Source organism: Lupinus angustifolius, chromosome LG11, assembly GCF_001865875.1.
Source record: "Lupinus angustifolius cultivar Tanjil chromosome LG11, LupAngTanjil_v1.0, whole genome shotgun sequence".
In the NCBI taxonomy this organism is placed as follows: domain Eukaryota; kingdom Viridiplantae; phylum Streptophyta; class Magnoliopsida; order Fabales; family Fabaceae; genus Lupinus; species Lupinus angustifolius.
The window spans coordinates 18,211,723-18,228,305 of record NC_032019.1 but is presented as its reverse complement, the minus strand read 5'-3'; the positions used below and the strand labels follow the sequence as shown (position 1 = coordinate 18,228,305).

Genomic DNA, 16,583 nt, shown 5'->3' with positions numbered 1-16,583 from the left:
GTATAAGATATAGGTAGTCGTACCTAGAGTAATCGTCTATGAACGTAATAAAATAATATTATCCATTCCAAGAAGGCATAGGAAAAGGACCACATATATCTGTATGTATTAGTTCTAAGACATCTTTAGCTCTTTTGGCACCTAATTTCCTTTTGTTTGTCTGTTTTCCCTTTATGCACTCAACACATACCTCAAAGTCTGATAAATCTAAAGGGTCAGTAATTTCATCTGACACAAGTCTTTGAATTCTTTGTTTAGATATATGACCTAAACGCTTGTGCCATAAGGTGGCTTAATTCTCTTTTAATTTTCGTTTTGTACCACGTGAATTTGTTTGCAGTATTTCATTAGTGGAACTGGAAACATCAAGCATATACAGATTATATCAATTACAGAACCAGAACCAACAACATTTGAATTTTGATAGAGACTAACTTTATTATTTCCAAAAGAACAAGAAAAACCAAATTTGTCCAAGCTGGAAACACTAATTAAATTCCACCTAAAAGACAGTACAACAAATGTCTCAAATAAATCGAAATGAAAACCAGTTCTTAAACATAATCTAAATGTTCCAATAGCCTCAACTGCAACCCTTTTGCCATCGCCCACAAAGATGAATCTTTCATCATCACTTGGCTATCGGCTCCACAGGTAACCCTGTATAGTGATACTAATGTGAGTAGTAGCACCAGAATCTACCCACCAAGTATCATTGGGTACAAAAGCCAAATTAATTTCAGAACAAACAAGAGTTAGAAATTTACCATTCTTTACATGCCATGGGGCATATTTAGGACACTCTTTCTTTATGTATCATTGCTTCTTACAGAAAGTAACAGGTAAATTCCTCATTACTCTTCAATTTCTTTTGTTGAGAAGGCCCTTTCGCAGCACCCTTATTGCTCTTTCTTTTCTTATTTTTAGGGGTCATAGCTAGTGAGCACTTTCAGCCTTATCTCTTTGCAGCCTCTCTTCCTCTTGCACATAGTGACATATAAGCTCATTAAGGGACCATTTGTCCTTCTGAGTGTTATAACTCACTTTGAATTTCCCAAACTGTGCAGGAAGAGAGATCAAAAGCAAGTGCACGAGCAGGTCATCACCAAGCTCTAACTTAAGTGACTTGAGTTTTGATGTGAGATTAGACATCTCCATAATATACCCCCTTATGTTCCATTTGCCTGTATACTTCATGGAGATGTGTTTAGCCAAAAAGGCTACTCGTCTCCGCCTTTTCATTCTTGGCAAAGAATTGTTCTATTTCTTCAAGGAACTTCCTTGCACTTTCACCCTCAAATATAGAGCCCCGAAACGCATCTGGAATAAAGCGTTTTATAATCATCAGACACATTCGGTTAGAACGTTCTCATTTCTCAATTTTAGCCTCATCGAGGTTTTCCGCGGTGAAAATGTGTATCTCCACACAAAGTACCAGATTCAAATCCATACAGCCGAGAATAATTTCTACGGCTTCCTTCCAGACCTTAAAGTTTATCCCATTCAGCAATTGGATGTTACGGATTTGAGCAGAAAAATTTGCAGCATTGATAAAAGATATTGAATCCACATAACAAAGAATTAATAACATGTTCAAATCTAAACAAACAAGTCATGTAATATATATGAAAAATAAGACATGTTCACATAATAGACTCATCACAAGATACCTAGCACAATATCAATTTCTAGTCTTTGGACAGAGAAATTAATTTATAAGTGGTACTCTCAATGTAATGATCAAATATTAACAATTAGTTCTGTCAAAAAATTGTCTTTCTTTGGAGCGACTATTATTCACATGAAGAAAAAAAAAACTTTATAATTGTTACATATTTATCATCATATGTATGTTATTATTTGGCCAAATTGTGTCTTCCTTTGGGCCGAACACAATTTGCATAAATAATCTCATACTCATCTATGTAATTCAATTAATTTCCACAATAGATGTTACTTTGGCAACATATTGCATCAATTAATTAAAAATAATTATCAGACAATAAAGTAAACAATATAGATCTATTATAAAAAAGCGTGATATTAGTACACAAAAAATTTATTGAAAAGGAAAACCAAGAACATATATATATCATGCTTTATATATAAGTCTGAAACCATAACATGTATATATATTGCAATTCACATTAGCTGTAAACTTGTTACCACATAGAGATGGAAAAAATTGAGTTATATATATTACACAGCCATATGCTTTTATATATATATATATATATATATATATATATTTATTTATTTATTTATTGTAAGTCTTCAATCATGTTAAAACGTGGAGAACGTGAAAGCTGAAATACATATATTGAACACAAAGATGCATAGTCTGTCATCTAACAATGCACTCTCATAGACATTGAACACAATATTAATGTTTTATAGCAAAAAAAGTTGCAGCGAGTCCTTCCATTATTCTTCCATGAATTCAAAATACTAAAACTGAATTGGTAAGATATACCTAAAAAAACATAACTCATAACAATTCAATTCCATGTGATCTGAATCCATCATAATTTACAACACAAACATTGAGTGTTTCCAAAAATTCCCAATTTTTTATAGCATCATAGCAGAAACATAAAAAAAATTCCAAATTAAAATTAGGGTTCATACAAGATTTGGGAAAACACCTTTAATGGAAAATCATAAAAATTCAGAACTTATGCTCTGATACCACTTGTTGGGAATTCCTTATGATTGGTGAAATATCAATCTTAGGATCTTGAATCTCATGATTCTCACACACATATATGAAACAAATGATGCAGTATCATACCTGAATCCATGTTCTGAATGTGCTCTTATATATGTTTCTGAAAGAGGTTTGGTAGTATGATGGTCTTCCTCAACCAAATCTCTGATTCCTCTTGGGACTTGCGTTTTTACTTTGACGAGAGAAGAGAAAACTGAATTTGATTTGGTGTGTTGGGATCATAACCTTCCTTGTGCGTCCGTTAACTTATAGGGTTTTCATTATCCCCTATGGGTTAACCTGATGGGTATTCACTCATTAAGCGAGCTTTTAGAAATCTAAGGGGAGCCAATAATTAGATCACTTATAATGTAACCCTGGAAACAAATAGCAGATATTATTGTATCAAATATATGATGTCCACCTTAATTATAAATTATAAATTTCTAACAAGATTATGTCTAAACTACCCTTAATGAACAACTAGAAGCACTAGCCAAATAGATACGGTTAGCTGGCCAGGATGTTGTATCAGGCCAAGACTTGGTGCTTGGAAATACGGTCAGGACAGAAACTGGTGCATTTGGCTTGATCAAAAGTGAAGTTTGGTGCATCAATGGTAGGCTGAATTGGTGAAACTGGTGCATCAGTGGCAAATAGATTTTGCTTGAATTCAGTAGCCATTGTTGTATTGCTAAAAAATTACTACATGATTCAGAATTAATGGTCTCAATTAATTTTTATCATTGATAATACATTAATGATTTAAAATTGATGAATTTATTCTAAATCAGTCGTAAATATATGATTGAAACTACTATATTATATAATAATTTCTCACGCATTACCCATTCTACGTAGTATTAGCCAAATACCATCAATATGTGCAGCTGCGTTTATCTTCTTTTCCTTCTTTTTTGTGAGCTGCCAATGTGTTAGCTCTCAATTATCACTTGCATTTCCTGTGCCTATGGTACCATATTTCATTAATGAAATTCACTTTTCTGATTAAAAATAGTTAAGTTAGTATCGTTAGTGAAGGTGAATAATTTGATAAACATTGAGCGACATTTGAGGGCACTCATTTGTTGATAGCAATTAAGATATATAATAAAGGCTGTCGTTTCAACCAAACATGGCAATATAACATATCATTTTCTAATTAAATTGTATCAATGGCAATCATTTGGTTTATTCTAACACTTTTTAGATTACTGAATGCAACTTACATCAGAAACACAAAAATTCTTTGATTATTTTGCATTTGCATTAGCACTAGGAATCATATCAAATGTTCCTGTTTATTGCTTCTTCTCACTTTAATTGTCATATGCAGTTAATGTACACACATCAATATAATCATTGAGGAAAGTATTAATCATGAATGTAAATAAAATAATACATCTTAATCAAAACATCCTAACAATTTATACTCATAATTATCATATCCTATTTAATACAAGGAAGATATGTACTTAATGATCCATAAAATTATTAAAGTGACGTGGTAGAGAGGGAATATTGAATGGATTTACTATCCATATAATGACAGTATAAGAAATTTTTACAGAGTCAGTTATCCACCATTAATTTATTAACTATTATTGATTCTCAAATAAAAGTAGTACAAATCAAAATTATGAATGATATAGTAACAATATAAAAAAATTTATATTGTCAGTATATATATATTTTAAACTCATATTTAATCCTGAAATTTAGGAGGAAACAGATAAATAGCGGGTCCATTTGATTTAGTGGATTGTGCAGGTTACATTCCTCTTTTTTCTTGGGTCATATCTGAACCCACTCCACCTTAATGAGTATAACTCAATTCTCATCCTCACTTTTAAATCACAGGTTTTAATGGGTGGTCTAAATTTATTGACGCAACCTTAATGAATTTCCTTATATGTAAGCCATCTCATAATCATAATGATAGCTTTAATGGATTTCCTTATATGTAAGCCTTCTCATAATCATAATGATAGCTTAAACTTGGAAAGGCATAGAGCAAAAGGAGATGTTAAAATAGTTGAGTTTTTGTTAGTCGGTTAGTTAATTTGGTCAGGATAGTTAGTGTTTTCTTCCCTTTATATAGATGATTCAATGTAACTTTGGAATTTAATTCAATTAAATAACATATTTCTCATTCTTTCTTGTTCATCAAGAATCTCTCTTATCCATGCCTACTACCATTTTAACATTGTATCAGAGCTAATTATTTCTCTCTGATTGATTGCTTCCGCTTATCATATTTCCTTTCCAAGATTCAACAAAAGCTCAACTATTTTAAGACACAACAGCTAATTTATGTTTTTAAAATGGTGTTAATTATACACTTAAGAATTAACTTATGGCAAGAGCTCCTAATTATTGGATTAAAAGGGGTCCATTAAAACCGGAAATAAAGATATGTTGCTTCAGATACTATATCATACATTATTACACGCAAATAATAATGAAACAAAAATATCAATAATAATAAAAATTTAGATTTTTTAATTGATATAATATGTTTTTATTTTGTAAGATAATATATGGATCAATAACTGAGATAACATATCTCTATTAAGAAAATAGTAACTTTATCTTTGGAATGTTGTGTCCAAGTTGCTTACAACATTGTAATTAAATAATGAAGGATTAGGAACTATGACACGTGAATCCATGTGAAGATGTTCTTCATGTTGCAATTTTCTAGGGTACCTTAAGCGCTATAGTTGATCAAATCATATGACTTAAGTAAAGTCTTGTTTAGCTTTAATCAACTTTAGAAATTTTTGCTAGGACAAAGAAAATTTGACTAACACAATGTGTTTGTCTTCTAGTTAGAAGGATTGCTAGTGCTAGCTAATCACATTAACTTTTGGGTAAGTACTAATGAGTTCATATGTGATTGGGTTTTATTAATGGATTTTCATGTGTGCTTTCGGCACATATTAAAAATGCTTAAGATATCGAGTTTTTATAGAAAAATAAAATTATTTCAATATTAAATATATATTTCTTTAAAAACTTACCTTCAAATGTACATGACATATACTCTATAGCACACATATTAATATCCTCTTTTTATTAGTTTATAAATAAAGTGCGGTATAAAAATAGAGAATAAAATATCTTCTTAACTCCATTAATTATTCGACATGTATCTTATGTATCTTCTTTCTAGAATAATGATGGATCTAGGACATAGAGTCAGGGAGTGCAAGTTGCAATATATGAAATGTTACTGAATTCAACTAGACAAGCTGATCAAACCTAGAATGGACACCAAATTGGTTGAAATTGCTCAATTGATTGGCTATGAGCTAAAATCGGTATGCATCAGTTTGACTTGACTATTTTACTCATAAAATCGGTAACTCGACCTATCTAATTAGTCTCTTTGGCTTAATCAATCATTTTTTTTAAATAATATCAACATGGCGTCTTACCAGGAAAAAATATTATGTTTTCAATTTAATTGTGGTTATGTTTGTCATTATTGGAATTTCATTTATCATTTTTTAGCTCACATTATTACAAAACATAATTTGTTTAAATTAGATTTAAAATTATTTAACCGCTTTTGTTGTTGTCAAATTTAAAAAAACTATGTTATTTGACAATATTTTCAACTTATTTATGACATTTTATTATTGTAAAACATTTTTTATTTGTTTTTATTTAAGTATTTGTGTAATAATAATGTTTTTAAAACTGTAATATAAAATTATTAAACTACTCTAACTAGTGACTTTCTAATCTCATAATTGACTCAATAATAACATTGATTAAGTGAAATCAAAATTTTATATTACAATTAAGAAACATTGATACAATTTTATATTATTAAAGGATGCAACAAATATTAAGTATGGGGAGGAAAATAATTTGAGGGTGTACCCTTACACACCTCGGATATGAATGCTGAATCACACTTATGCAATTAAATTCAGGTTTTAATATGGTTGCAGCATCTTATATATCATCACATCACTTTCTATATAAAGTGTTCTTATAGGTTTTCTTACACAAGTCAAGAAAATTATTGATATTTTACTTTTAACAAAATTGTTATTATTTTTCTTGTTATAGTTTTTCTCAATTTCTCTCATCACTTCATTCTACAATTTTGTTAATCTTCACAATAAAAAATACAAGGATATAATTAATAAATATATAATCAATATTTTCTTAAATTTTGAGAACAAAGGTTTAAATAAGAAAAAACTATGAAAAAAAGACAATTGCAAAAGAACAAGAGAGTACGGAATAAAAATTGTTTTTCTTTAGAAGAAATCTTTTTATCGGAATCAAAAGAACATAGCCGTCCGGACGTTTTGGTTGCATTAAATGCAAGAAACTGATTGTTTAAGCTTAACTAACCACTTGTCCACTTGTTTTTTTAATAAGCAATTATTAGTATTAGTATTTTTGTTGTATGAGATTCGAACCATTAACTATCTTTATTTCATTCCTTAAACTCATTATCAGTCCACATTATAATTCTCTAATTTAATGCTTATTAATCGATTAAATCTGTCAGCATAATCACTACAAGGTTGTTTGAAACTTTGAGCCGTTTAAACATGTGTTACTAATTTATTCACTTGACATGTTAATTGATTAATTAAATTTCAAAACAGATATTGGAAAAGACGAACATCTAATCATGAACATATTCAATTATTCATCCTTTAAGTCATATTTCCAAAAGGCAAACTTGCTACGTTATCCTCTAAATAATTTTATGTTTTTAATTTGTTTTGTAATTTTTGTTGTTGTTTCATTTTGATCTTATTGACTAGATTTTATCATATCTCTCTTAATTCGATCTCAACAAAAATACATATTTTTGTGTTACTGAGTTGATAATAAAAATGATTTACGAAATATTTTTATTAGGTTTCTAAATTGTATAATTAAAAGATTGCATTAAGTTACAAACAACCAGAAAAAAACTCATAGAAGTCCAAATTAAAAAGAAAACAACATAAAAGACTAATTTGAAAACTGAAAGGATATATCGAAAGAAACTTACAAAACTTTTTTAAAAATATATAAAATAACTTAGAAAGTGAATCTAATAAGATATCTATTCATGACTCACTCACTTTAACTCATTATTGGAAACGAAGGCGCGCTAGTCTAATTAAACGTAAGTTGCAAGTCATTACCATATTCATAATTAATTAAAGTTATAGTGAAGCAGAAAGATGTTTATCAATTTCATGAAGCTAAGGTTTAATATAAGATTGTGTACTTCATATCATGTGCATAGACTCTTTTGTATAATTAGAATATATAAACGCCTATAATGAACATATACCTATTATTATCATCTAGCATAAGGGTTTAATTGTAATAAATTAATTATGTAAAAATGTTTCGATTATCTAATAGTAAGTGCGAGGTATAATGTGAGTAGAATATATCCACGGGATAACTATTAATTGTAATGGCTAGTTAATAATTGTCCCAATGAGATTATCAAATATAGGGATGTGGTCACTAATTAGCCATTATATAAAAATTGAGTGTAATATTTATGTATGGATAATGTAAAGATGTATATACAGTAAATTATTGATTGTTTTTTAAGACTCAATGATAATTGAAAATGAATAGTAGATGATACAATGATGGTGTAAAATAGTTTTACATTATCATTGTATACATCTTTTTCTCATAAAAAATTAATTATAAGGTTCACATCTGCTAGTTATCATCATGCCAGAATAACAAAACAATAGCACTTAAAATTGTCATTTAATAGCATTTTTGGGACGTTTTCTATGTGTGAGCGTAGTAGTACATAAGGTTATATTTAACCGCGTTTTTTGAAGCGCTGTAAAAAGTAGACATTTAACAGCGCTCACCGAAACAAGCTGTTAAATATCTACTTTTTAAATAATACGATATATCTCCCAAATATTCTATCAAACACATGAGAAGTATGTCCAAATCCACCACATCTACAATAGATTTGTTAAATCACCAACGACTTCAGCTACATTCAACCTTAACAGATTCCAATATTATAGAATAACATATGAGTAATGAGTTCTTATGCAAATTGTTAATTCTTTCTCCTCCAATGTGCAAGTCCTTATAAAGTGTTTATGTGTTCCTCAATGAATGCAAGCGGTAAATACAAATAAAATATGACATCTCTAAATAAATTGCAAAAATTATAAAAAAATACAAAATTAGCAGCAATTGAGAAATAACATTTACCATTATACTCAAACCGTGTAGTCTAAACCAATGAACCATAGCCAAAAACCTAGAATACCATAGTTGCATAACTTCACAACAAATAAAAATCACACTATTAGTAAAATGTTTTCACCATTGATTATAAATAAAGTAATTATTTAAAAAATAATGATTCAAATGCATCAAAGACTTGTTATTTATGGTGTAAATGCAAGAATCAAGACTGAATCAAAAAGAAATAAATCAGCTAAAATAAAATAACGATTTAACATATGCTTGAAGAGAAAAACCAAAAACTGATAATTTGCTTGAAGAGAGAAACTAAAAACAAAAAAGGAAAAAAATTTAACTCATGGAGAAGAAGAAAATAAGTGAAATAATAAACCAAGTGATATGTGTATTATTGTGTGAGAGGTTTTGTTTTTTAATTTGAAAGGATTATATTCTCGCTGACTAAAACAAGCGTTTAACAGCACTCACTGAAGAAGTGTTGTTAAACATATGAATGAATATACGATCTTTAACAGCGTTCACTGAATTAGTGTTAAATATATGAATGTATGATCGTTAACAGCGTTTTCTTCAATAAGCGACGTTAAAAATAACACTTTTAATAGCAGCGTTCACCGAAGAAGTGTCGTTAAATATATGAATGTATGATCTTTAACAACGTTTGCTTCAATAAGTGTTGTTAAAGATAACACCTTCAACATTATTTGCTTCAATAAGCACTGTTAAAGATACCACATTTAACCGCACTCACTAAAGAAGTATTGTTAAATATATGATGGAGTATGATTTTTAATAACGCTTTCTTCAATAAGCAATATTAAAGATAACATATTTAACGGTACTTGCTTTAATAAACACTGTTAATTCTCTTCTGCATTACACTTAATAGCATCCACCACATAAGCGTTGTTGAATGTGTGTTATTAAATATTAATCATGGCGTATTATATGTACATGAGTTAGAGGATGCAAAACCTTCATTTTGTCATTTGACAGCAGAACCCTACCCCACTATCTTTTCTAATCCATTTAGTTGCGCTTTAGTTTTTCACATTCTTTTTCACTCTCTAGGGTTGACATTGGCTTGTGGGTTATTTGGATTAATTATCCTGAAGTGGTATCAAAGTCATTCTTGATGATATTTGAGTATTTACTAGTATTCACATATTGTATCAATATCATTTTTTTATTGCTAAGCAAAGTGAACATGTATTAAGCAAGATAAGGGGTGCTAACCCATATAAAAGGAACAATTTGGATAAACACCACAACAAACTAAAACAAGAAAATAAAACCAATACATTTTAGAAATATTGTAATAAAACTAATAAGGAGTTTGTTTGCTTTTGAATTCTCATGTATCTTTCAAGATCAAAGGTAATTGTTTAATTATTGTGAGTGACGTTAGTTGGGTCACACACCCAAAATTATTTGTTTCCATGCCTATGTTGTGTGAGCCATACATACACTTTGTTAAAAGAAATTATTTTAATGCATTTCTCTTTCTTTCGTATGGACATGAACTAGTTACCTTTTAAGGAATTATTTTAAAGCTAAGAGGCGTGCTGTCATTAAAAACGAATATTGTTTTATCCTGTATATATTATTTTAAAATTGGTACACTTTTGGTTTATTTGTAAGATCACCAAAGCCAATAAGGCTACCAAAAATCAAGGGTCAATATTGAATACGTTCTACGTCACTCCAAAACAGCAAATATATATGATCATCCTATGTTCCTACCTTATTATTTTTATTCAAGTAATGGACCCTTAATGTACTCAAAGAGACGAGGGAAAAAACTACCCATAATAATATGAGTATAATATTTATACATTATCAGAATAAAAATTTATATATATTTAATATATTATTTATCATTTATATTACATATATTTAAAAATAAAAAAATTAAATATGAATAATAAATAATATAATGTTGATATAAAAATTCTTCCATTCTCAGTCAAAGTTTTTAAGTGAAACTTTGGACTAGGCGTATAAATCCAACAGCTTATGTCTGTCTGTATTATTTTTGGAAAAAACAATGTTTTCAATCAAAGTTATGTATTTCTTGGAAAAGGGGTCACCCCTTTTAGCGGCAATCTTAATCCAGCTATAGACATGGACAAGGAAAACCAGAGCACGTGGGTGTGAATGACAGAAGTGTCTGGGTGGATCTTGATCAAATCATAAATCAATATATATAGAAGAGAGTCATATATATAATCAAACAGACACAGCTTCAACTGGAAAAACAGCAATTTATGTAAGATACATACACCCCAGCAAAGTTATATTGTAGAGCACTTTTAATTTGTGTGATGGAGAGGTGTACATGCAACAAAGGGATGTAATGTTTCGGGATTTCCTAAATGATAATTGCATTAATCTAAACCTTTTCAAAATTCATACTAATATGAATGTATTAAGCTCCATGTTATTCATTTAAAGTTATATGTAGTTATTTGTATACGTTCATGAAGATGTTTATATTTTTCAACCCAAATACTAAATAGTTGAAGTATTAAATTAAAAAAGGTAAACATATTCAATATTGGAAGAAAGAAAAATTGGGTCCTTTCTTTATCTAATAATACAAAATTTTGTCGGTTGAGATATAGTGGTAGAATTTACAATTTTTCTTATTAAGAGGAGCTTCTTCATTAAATAAAACAAATTGCACAGATATATAAGCATAAACTAATTTATTCCTAAATGCTGTCTTCTTTGTTTGCGAAGTTCCTGGTTAATGATTAAATGTTTTTCTACACTTTGTGTCACATTCGTTAAAGTATTGTGGTTAGTTAAAAAATTATATTTTGTTAATTTTTAATTAAATTTTTTGCGTTTTAGCCAAATGAAACACTTTGGTACACATAGTAACACAAAGTTGTGAAACAACCTATTTTATATCATCTACGCAGCATTTAGGATTAAACAAGATTCCTTTTCTGGAGTTGGATTTAAGAGTCATATTGTAAGTTTATTTCTTGACTCTCAAGTTTTTATTTTTCATTCATTCTTCCAAAATCCAACTCTCAAATTAACTCTAAAGAGGTATCGGAAGCAACCCTATTCCGTTGTGCATCTATATATGCAAGCAAAATTCCAGATGCAGAAGCTGGTATTCATAAACCCTAAAAGTGATCTCATTTTCTACCCAGAGCAAAGGTGAAAGAAGTAGTAGTTGATGTTTAAGCACTTCAATATCAACCCAATAAGTTTATTAAGGAAACACAGGACTTACCATTCCATAAGATAAGTCCCCCTTCCTAGCACAAACTTCATCATATCTTGTATGTTTAATCATTTGATATCCCATCATATTTTTAAACTTTGAAACCCATGAAGTGTATCTATAAGATAATATAACATAATAATAAATATAGAATCCAAGAGATTTATAAATTAAAGGAAGAAAAATATACTACTTGATGATGAGAAAAACAACTAAACTATTCATAAATATATTAAAAAGACTTTCATGATCATCTTTTTTATTCCAAACACAGAAGCAAAAGAGGAAAGTAAAGTTCATAATACATATACAATGATAAAATTACACATGATTCTTTCCTCTTCTCACATTTCTTCAAACCTATATTATTAGTACTCTTAACTTTTATAACTCTTCCAATTGCAGTTCTTCAAAATACAACAAACGGTCATAAGCATAAGCAGATTTCAATTTGATTAGATCTCTACCTCTCTATCTTTCACATCTCAATAAGGTGGCCTTCCATGAGCCCAAGCAAAAGCTTCATGCCCCATTTGCCCTCCATTATGCAACAGATTTGGCGGTAGATTATACAAAGGATGAGATACTGGTGGATCTGGAATCCCAGCCTGTTGCAACTGACCCCCACTCATGCTTCCTATTCCGGGTGGCCGCGGTGGTGATGATCCACCGCTGCCACCATCATGTGTGGTCGCAGCCACAGCACCACCAGGCCCCTCATCATTACTATCATCAAGTGGCAATCTCTCATAAGTGGCATTAGAAAAAGTTGCAGCAATGATCATAACAGGTCCAGCAGCTACTAAAGACCCAACAACACTTCCTCCCAAAACCTGACCTTGCCCTCCATTAAGGTACACCGTGAGCCCAGTGCACCCCGGAGGGGAAGGTCCAGGTAAGAATGCACCAGTTAAGGTTTGGATCTCAAACCTTCCATGAAGTGCAACAGCACCACCTGGAGCAGATGGTTGTCTAAGAGTGACATTAGCCACAGAGCCACTCCCACTAAGGACACATACCCCACACTGGCGCCTCCTTGCAAATTGTGCTACACATTCAGCAACATCAGCACCTGCAGCTATCTCCATCACATGGCTTTTTAGGGCATTTGGGCTGTCCCTTGTCACAAAGATTGGTGGTTTTGGTTTGTTCTTTGATCCAGCTGGTCTTCCCCTTGGTCTCCGGTTTCCAACTTCAACTGCACCCTCTCTTGGTTCTTGATCATCCCCCTTATTGTCTTCATCTTCAAGATCTCGGTTGTTGCCACCACTATTTGTTTCGTTGATGGTGAGGTTCGTCTGGGGTTTGGCGATGAAGCCAGGTGAATGGGTTCCTGGGTGGTCAACCCCAGATAACCCCACCTGACTCGTCCACCAAGGGTTAGCCAGAGTTGCTCGCTTGGTGGTAAAAGATTCAGGTTAAGGTAAAGATTAGTGTTTTAAATTATAGTCCACAACCACAATAAAACTAAACTAAAGAGAAATAGTAATTAGAAGAGAAGATGATGGTAATGACCTAGAAAACAATAGGGCTAGATTGTCTTTCCTTCCCTAGGTGGGTAGTTTTCTTTTCACTTTGTTGTCTCTTAAGAATTCAAATTGAAGAATGGAAACAAAAAAAGTCAAACCCTCACAAGAAACAAATCAAGGGCTAGACCTAACATATGTTTCTCACTCTCAAGGAAGAGGGTAAAGGAATGAGATCAAGTGCCTGGAAGAGAGAATTAGATTCAGTTACTCAAAGGGAATCAAGTAGAGGGCATAAGAGAATTTGATCAAAATGGGTATTTCATGAGTGCAAAGAAGCTATCAAGAAGGTTTGTTCTTATTTATTTATTTATTGTTTGCTTATTCTCTTGTTAAGAACATGAAGTGATCTTAGTGGAGAGAAGATGGAACAGATGCGAATCCGTTCACAGAATCAAGCACAAATTAAAGAGCAACTACGAGGGCTGAAATAGAGAAATTAAAAAGATATAAAATTTAGAAAACTAAGCAAAAGGGTGAGGTGAAGCATAGAAGTGAAAAATAGGACAGACTATCTAATAATACGATGTAGATAGAAAGAGAAGAAAGAACACAAACCGTTAACTAGACAAGAACATAGGAAAAGAAATGTTATTGAAATTGGTTTTCTTTCTTGGTCTTAGCTGTGTTGTCATTTGGGAAGCTACAATATTTTCTTTCACACTAAAAAAATATATTTTTTAACATAATTCATTTAATTGTGTATGTAAGGGTTATAAGCTTTAGCATATCTTGGACACAAATATCCATAAAATATTTTTATTTGGTGTGGTGCTTATAAGTGGTGAACACACATTATATGAGTATAATATATAATATTGGTTAGTTTATTTTATTTTAAGAGAAAAATATGTATATACTGACAGTGTAAGAGTTCTTTACAGTGTCACTGTATCATCCAATATTCATTTTCAATTATTATTGACTTTTCACAAAAATAATCCAAATAAACGGTAGATAATACACTGACTATATATACATCTTTACACTGTCAGTATATAGATTTAATCTTCTCATTTTAATAAGACAATATGAGATTAATAGAATAATATATTTAATGCATCTCCAAGAGCTTTGCATAATGGTGTTGTATTCTACTCACCAAGAAGCAAAAGGAAAGATAATTTATTGTAGTTTCTTTTGCATTTAAAGTAAAACTATCATTTAAAAAGTAAAAGTACCATATCATATATTTTATTTCTTTTTGTTTTTTAAATACTTTCCTCTCTACCTATATGAGGACCCCGAGTGAAAGGTTAAAATCGTCAAAACAATCTTATTCTCCTTTACGAGAAAAGGAATATATTTACCTTACTCAAGCCCTTAAACTTCACAATGTGATAGTCTCTCAAGATAGACCACATTATTTTTATTTCCTTATTGGTTTTGGTGGGATTATAACGGGAAATGAAGAATAAGCACTGCTTTTGGAGGTATTGGAAATTAGAGTTATTTTGTTTTTTGTGTGTGGGGTCGTGTGCAAGTGGCTAGGTGGGGAGCACGTCGTTTTCTATGGGCCCGACATATTAGCAACGTAAGAAGAGTGGGTGAGTGACAGGTAAATATAGAACATGAAGATGTTCATAATGAAGACATTGTGAACCTCGTAGCCATTTCATCCCATGAAACTATACATATCCTTAATTTCCAAGGAATATTACTCAATTGGTCGTTTTTCTCCTTTTCATTTTAACTTAGATTACTTATTTTCAGATATTTATTAGTGATGTAATGCTTTATTAAATCAATTCAAAGTCAAGAGTTCAATTCCTGATAACGACATTTATTGGGAATGACAGTCATGTATCCAAAGAGATTAATTCCTTTACCGAAAAAGGATAAGAGATACTTTTGATAGTACTAAAAAAAAGATTACTCATTTCTAAATTACATGGAATACATACAGTGTAAAATGAATACGACTATGAGCTATATGATTTTTTTTTAAAACAAGTGTCCTAGAAATATAAAAAAAAAAAAGTGGGTCAACCCAATCACAACTACTCTGGATTGTTATTTATCGGTATATAGAACTCAGATCCATTTGTCAAAAAGTAGAGTGAATAAGACATATTACAAAAAAAAAGGTTTTGGAGAAATAAATAGAGTGAAGCATGACTTTTGGGAATTGATGGAATTGAACCCGCATGATTTATAAAGTTGACATTTTTATCTTACGGTAATGTTTATTGTTGTTACTTGTTAGTCTTGATATGGGTAGAGGTAGAATGTAATTCTATTTTTATCAAAAGCGTTATTTAAGTAATATAAAGGAAGAAATTTAACAATGGGAAATAAAATTCAACGTTTCTTGAAATGTTTATTATTTTTAAAAATAAAATCTTCTCATTTTCTTTGTTAAAGACCAAATTATATTTTTCAAGAGACTAAATTAATAATAATAAATGTGGACCAAAATGAACCTGTATGAGATACAAATTTGAAATAAAAGAGAACAATGCCATTTTAAAACTTAATCTTAGTCATTATAAACATAATTAGTGTATTTGGACTATTTTTCAATTACGTGGTATAGGAAAATGTAATTCATGAACTAGTAGAAATTGGTGGGCCTCTTGTTGTTGTATTTGGGCCTTTGTGTAACTAATTCTATAAATAGCAATTCCTATGGTTAGTTGGTAGTTAATCCCAACTAATACTTTCTAAATTTGGCAACTCTCTATTCTCTCTGTTTTCACTGCTTCATCTTTCATACCTTCTTCTTCTGTGCATTACTCTTCTGTTCTTCTTCTTCTCTAACAGTGGTATCACGAGCTAGAAACGATCCAACCAGTGGTAGTGACAAGAAGGTCACAGGGAGCCTCAAGGAGTGGAGCTCACGGTTGAGGATCATTCGTGCAAGGGTGGAAGCAAATTTTTTTTTTCAAGA

General features: G+C 30.7%; 1 protein-coding gene across 1 annotated transcript; it reads right to left on the bottom strand.

Moving 5' to 3' along the window:
• Positions 12,365–16,547, bottom strand: LOC109359790 (AT-hook motif nuclear-localized protein 20-like). Its single transcript, XM_019604486.1, has 2 exons — positions 16,410–16,547; positions 12,365–13,585 (listed from the first exon to the last, which is right to left on the bottom strand). The coding sequence occupies exons 1-2, from the start codon at positions 16,545–16,547 to the stop codon at positions 12,653–12,655; spliced, it is 1,071 nt and encodes a 356-aa protein (XP_019460031.1). The 3' UTR covers positions 12,365–12,652.